At 43.7% G+C, this 6,000-nt stretch overlaps 1 protein-coding gene across 1 annotated transcript in view; it reads left to right on the top strand.

The window, feature by feature from the left end:
- The first annotated feature begins 1,894 nt into the window (after window positions 1–1,894).
- Msh2 (mutS homolog 2) overlaps window positions 1,895–6,000 on the top strand; it is a 37,978-nt gene continuing 33,872 nt past the window's right edge. Inside the window, exons 1-2 of the mRNA XM_050146172.1 lie at window positions 1,895–2,064; window positions 2,998–3,131. Coding sequence (XP_050002129.1) covers window positions 2,020–2,064; window positions 2,998–3,131 — 179 coding nt within the window. The 5' untranslated portion in view covers window positions 1,895–2,019. The remainder of the gene's footprint in view (window positions 2,065–2,997; window positions 3,132–6,000) is intronic.

The raw sequence follows: 6,000 nt of genomic DNA, 5'->3' as shown, positions 1-6,000 counted from the left end.
ATTTTTATTTTTTTAAATATTTATTATTTATTATATTCTTTCTGCGTGTATGCCTGAAGGCCAGAAGAGGGCACCAGACCTCATTACAGATGGTTGTGAGCCACCATGTGGTTGCTGGGAATTGAACTCAGGACCTTTGGAAGAGCAGGCAATGCTCTTAACCACTGAGCCATCTCTCCAGCCCCCTGTAACTAAAATTCTTAAAGCTTTTACTAACTAGCATCTATGACTCAATATCATTAAGATTCTCTTATACTTCCTGTTAAGATTTCCTTACCATCTTCATCTGCATTAGCAGTCTTTCCTGGTTCTGACTTCTGATAGATTAGTTTACTTTTATTTGTTTGTTTATATAAATGATTTATAGGGCTATATTTTTATATCTTTCTTCCCCTATTTTGATTTTAGAGATAGGGTTTCTACTTCTATGTATATTAAAAATACTACAATAAATAATGGTGTGGTTTATAAATGAGTGCAAAATAGCAAGGAGCAGTATTTCAGAAGTGTAGAAAGGCAGCCGGTGGCGGTGGTGGCGCATCCTTTAGGTCCACTTTAGGCTCCGGGGTGGGGGTGGGGGTATAGGTAGGCTGTCTCTTGAGTTGGAAGCTAGCCTGAGCTACAGATTGAGTCCTAGGACAGCAGGGGCTATGCAGAGAAACACTGTCTTGGAAAAAGAACAAAGCAGCAGCAAAAAGGCAACATTAACAGGACTGAATACATACCTTTATTTCTTCCAGACCAGAGAATTGGTGTTAAATTATATAAAGATTAAATAATTCATGTTTTGCAACCTGAAAATATTTACTTAATAAAACTATTAATTCAGTAAACTATACAAAGAAGGTAAGGGGACACACTTGTATATTTATAGAATTGCATGCTAGCCAGTTCAGCTCCTCCAGCGGGAATTCCCAGCATGACCTCATCATCTGTGAAGAAGGACGCAGCAGTCCTTGTTTAGATAGACACCTTCATCTTCTCCAGCTTGAGCTGTTCTCCACTTCTCGCTAGTGCATGTCTACTTGTCCATGTCACAGACATACATTACCTTCCTCGCTCACCAGCTGTTGGAGGTGGGCAGGGCCATGACGATGCCTGGTGCAGCTTATTCTATGTGGTTCTTGGTGGCCCTCTTCCATCAGACCTGGAGTCAGATGGGCTCCCGTAGCCTTTTCTTTTTTACATCTTGCTGAAGCAGAGTTTTGCGGGGGAAATAAAGGAAAAAAGAAACAGAACAGCAAATTTTGCTATTCCCTAGAAGATCTGTTATGAAACAGTCTCTCTGGGGACGGATTCCTAACACTTGTCCATTGAAGATGTAAACCATCTTCCCTCTGGTTCCCCATTCCAAGAGACTGGGTTTTTCTACCTTTCTGAGACAGAGTATCACTGTGTATCCTTGCCTGGCCTGGAACTCACAATGTGGTCTAGGCAGGCTTCGAACTCAACAGATCCCCCTGCCATTGCCTTTCAACTGCTGGAAATAAAGGCTGTACCATATTACCTGGCAAGTTTCACTTTAAACGTGCACATACATGTATATATTAATTATTGGGTATGAATATGAGTGTATGGTCATTAGGGTGCCCAGCCTGTATGTGAAGCTCAGAGGACAACCTCACGAGTTCTCTTTCTGCTGTGGGTTTAGGGATCAAGCTGTGACCATGAGACCCATGGAGCCGTCTCACCAGCATGAGAGACAAAGTTTGTCTTTGTAGTCTAGATTTGCCCCAAATTTTCTATGTATTCCAGACTGGCCTCAAACTCTTGGTTTTCCTCTTTTGGTCTTTCGAGTACTAGAATTCCAGACTCGTGCCTCCATGCCCAGTTAGTCTTACTTTGCTTTTGTTTTGCCTTTCTTGTCTCTAGTCTTTGTGATGGAAGAATCTTTTATTTAATATTTTTTTTTAGGTTGCAGTTTCATCATTATCTGCAGTTATCAAGTTTTTAGAACTCTTGTCAGATGATTCAAATTTTGGACAGTTTGAACTGACTACTTTTGACTTCAACCAATACATGAAATTGGACATGGCAGCAGTTAGAGCCCTCAACCTTTTCCAGGTAAAAAAGACAACATGGGTTAAAAATATTGAAGAATTTAGCTGGGTGGTGGTGGCACTTGGGAGGCAGAGGCAGGTTGTGAATTCTGTGAATTTGAGGCCAGCCTGGTCTACATAGCAAGTTCCAGCACAGCCAGAGATACACAGAAAAATCTTGACTTAGGGAAGAAAAAAAAACCAACAAACTGAGTAATTTTTTTAAAAAAGTTCCCTTTTACATCCCACAGGGCAGGGAACCCTGATTGCTCTTTGGGCTGACGAGGGAGGGGGACTTGATTGGGGAAGGGGGAGGGAAATGGGAGGTGGTGGCTGGGAAGAGACAGAAATCTTTAATAAATAAATAAATAAATTTAAAAAAAGTTCCCTTTTACAAATAATGATCTATGTAAGGAATTTGTATTCTGTAGCATTATTATAGTTAAACTAGATAGTTTTTTAAAAAAACATTTATTTATTATATATAGTGTTCTGCAGGTATGCCTGCCTGCAGGCCAGAAGAGGGCACCAGATCTCATTACAGATGGTTGTGAGCACCATGTGGTTGCTGGGAATTGAACTCAGGACCTCTGGAAGAGCGGCCAGTGCTTTTGACCTCTGAGCCATCTCTCCAGCCCCCATAAGTTGTTTATAATTATTGTATTTTATTTTGCTAGTCTCAGACAGTATGTGTAGACTGTCCTGGTCGTTTGGGTGACTCTGTGTTAACACAGGGCTTTACAGTCCTGTTCTGAGTTCGTTTAGACACTGCAGTCACTGTGAGCCAGCTGAAGGTGAAGTGTGTGTCTGTCAATGCGGATGCACAGGTTTTGCCTTAGAGGAAGGATTGTGGGCAGTTCCCAGTGTATATTTGGAGAGCAGTGCTCACTATTCCAGTTCTGTTTCATGGCAGGATTAAACTCTTTGCTGATGGTTTTTTCATTTCGTGTGTTACTAGGGTTCTGTTGAAGATACCACTGGCTCTCAGTCTCTGGCTGCATTACTGAATAAGTGCAAAACTGCTCAAGGACAAAGATTGGTCAACCAGTGGATTAAACAGCCTCTCATGGACAAGAACAGAATAGAAGAGAGGTACAGCATTTAGTGTGCGCTTCTCCTGCCTTTGTGCAATTCACTGTTGACCCTGTATTCTGATAGACTGTATTCACTGTTGCCACGTATTCTCACGTATTCTGTTTTCTTTTCTTTTTTCTTTTTTTTTTTTCCTTTTTTTTGGTTTTTCAAGACAGTTTCTCTGTGGTTTTGGAGCCTGTCCTGGAACTAGCTCTTGTAGACCACATTGGTCTAGAACTCACAGAGATCCGCCTGCCTCTGCCTCCCGAGTGCTGGGATTAAAGGCGTGCGCCACCACCGCCCAGCTGCCACATATTCTGATAGACAGTTTACAGTCAGTTTATTTCTTGTTTTATTGTGTTGTGGGTCCTGAACTGACCTTGAACTCATATTTAGTTGAGGGTGAATTTTAACCTTTAAAAACATTTTAATTATATGGTGTGTGTGTGTGTGTGTTTGAGGGGTGCTTACAGGGTGTAGAGCATACATCTGTAGAGTCCATTCTCCTTCCACCTTAATGTAGATGCCAGGGTTCTAACTCAGATACAGTCAGGTTTCTCAGTGAGGGTCGTCATCCCAGCCATCCTGGCCCCCGTCTCCCAGGCACTGGTGTCGGTGGCGCCACCCCTAACTACGCGGTGCTGGAGGTGGAAGCTGAACTGGAAACTCAATCCAGGGTGTTGTACTGAGCTCTTTCCCTAGCCCAGCTAACCTTTCTTCGTGTTTTAAAAGTTATTTTTACTTATTATTTGTGGGAGGAGCACAAGTGGAGGGCAGAGGACAACTTTTCTGGGGTTCTTGTTATGCCTAGGCGGTGTGCGCCGCGAGGAAGGTGAGATACCACTCAAGGCTCCAGAGACCCTAATAATTCACTCCAGGAGCGGTCCCTGATGGGGCAGGGCAGCAGGACAAGGACTCTGGAGCCCCAAGCAGGTGCAGAGGTGGGGTTTATGCGCACAGAAGTCACAAACAGTGGTCAGAAGTTAACGACGGGGACTTTCCTTGTGTTTCCATTGTTGTCAGCTGACACACAGTGCAAGCCTTTCAGTCTGACCAGCCTTCTGTTGTTAGGAACAGCCATGATGTTTCTGAAAAACTAAGGACTGTTTCTGTGGTTTGGGGAGGAGGTTGACCAGCCTTTGGAAAGTTTTAGCTCTCCTTCCTACAGCTTGGGAACTTGAATAGAATAGAATCTGAAGTCAAAACGATAGTACTTAGGCCGAGGTACTTTTGCCTGCTCTCTTCATCCTGAGAATTGACTTCAGGTCCTTTTTTTCTGGATGAGCCTTCCACTGCCACGGCAGCTTTTTTTTTTAAAAGATCAGACTTGCTCTGTTTAGATTTATCTAGTTTATGGGTATGGATGTTTTGTCTGTGTACCACATGTGTGCTTGGTGCCTGTGGAGGTCAGAAGAGGGCATCAGGTCCTCTGGGACTGGAGTTACAGATGGTTTTGAGCTGCCATGTGGGTACTGGGAATCCACCTGGATTTTCTTTAAGAGCAGCCAAGTGCTTTTAACTGTTGATCTGACTCTCTAGCCTTTACTGGTTTAAAAGAAATGATAGAATACTGTTGATTTTTGAGACACTATGTAGGCCTAGCTGGACTGGAACTGGATATGTAGACCAGGCTGGCCTTGAACTCCTTAGAGATTGTCTTACCTCTGCCTCCAGAGACCTGACGTCAAAGGTGTGCCCTATCACAACCAGCCCTGTTTTTTTTTATTTTTTTTTTCTTTTCTGTTTTTTATTTTTATTTATTTATTTTTTTAGACAGGTAGGGTTTCTCTGTGTAGCCCTGACTGTCCTGGAACTATGTAGACCAGGCTGATCTCAAACTTACAGAGATCTGCCTGCCTCTTGCCTCCCTAGTGCTGTGTTTAAAGCATGGGTCACCTACTGCCTGGTGATGGCTCTACTTCTTCTTTTTTCTATTTATTCATTCATTCATTTATTTATTTAAGATTTCTGTCTCTTCCCCGCCACCGCCTCCCATTTCCCTCCCTCTCCCCCAATCAAGTCCCCCTCCCTCGTCAGCCCAAAGAGCTATCAGGGTTCCCTGCCCTGTGGGAAGTCCAAGGACCACCCACCTCCTTCCAGGTCTAGTTAGGTGAGCATCCAAACTGCCTAGGCTCCCACAAAGCCAGTACGTGCAGTAGGATCAAAAACCCATTGCCATTGCTCTTGAGGTCTCAGTAGTCCTCATTGTCCACTATGTTCAGAGAGTCCGGTTTTATCCCAGGCTTTTTCAGACCCAGGTCAGCTGGCCTTGGTGAGTTCCCGATAGAACATCCCCATTGTCTCAGTGTGTAAGTGCACCCCTCGCGGTCCTGAGTTCCTTGCTCGTGCTCTCTCTCCTTCTGTTCCTGATTTGGACCATGGCTCTACTTCTTAATAAGCTTATTTGACATAAACCATCAGCTTATGCAAGACCTCCTGGTCCCTACTTTCCTAATTCTTTCCTATTTTTTCATCACTGATATTCCTCCCTGGGACCCTGTCACTGAGGAGTAACCCGCTGATCCAGGTTCTATCTGAGTGTATGCACATCATGTGTGTGAGCTCCTGAGGCCATCAGAAGAGGGGTGTCGGATTCTGAAACAGGTTATACGCAGTTGGACTCCTGAAATAACCACACAGAAACTGTATTAATTAAATCACTGCCTGGCCCATTAGCTCTGGTTTCTTATTGGCTAACTCTTACATGTTACATTTCTATTAATCTGTGTATCACCATTGGCTGTGGCTTACCGGCAAGGTTCTATACATTGTCTGTCTGTCTGGGCTACATGGCTTCTCTTTGACTCCACCTCCTTTCTCCCAACATTCAGTTTAGTTTTCCCCACCTAGTTCTGCTCTATCTTATCACAGGCCCAAAGCAGCTTCT

The sequence above is a fragment of the Alexandromys fortis genome, unplaced genomic scaffold, assembly GCF_014885135.2.
Source record: "Alexandromys fortis isolate MF-2015 unplaced genomic scaffold, M_Fortis_MF-2015_v1.1 scaffold_42, whole genome shotgun sequence".
Classification (NCBI taxonomy): domain Eukaryota; kingdom Metazoa; phylum Chordata; class Mammalia; order Rodentia; family Cricetidae; genus Alexandromys; species Alexandromys fortis.
The sequence above is the reverse complement of the archived record's forward strand: the minus strand, read 5'-3'. Positions and strand labels throughout refer to the sequence as shown.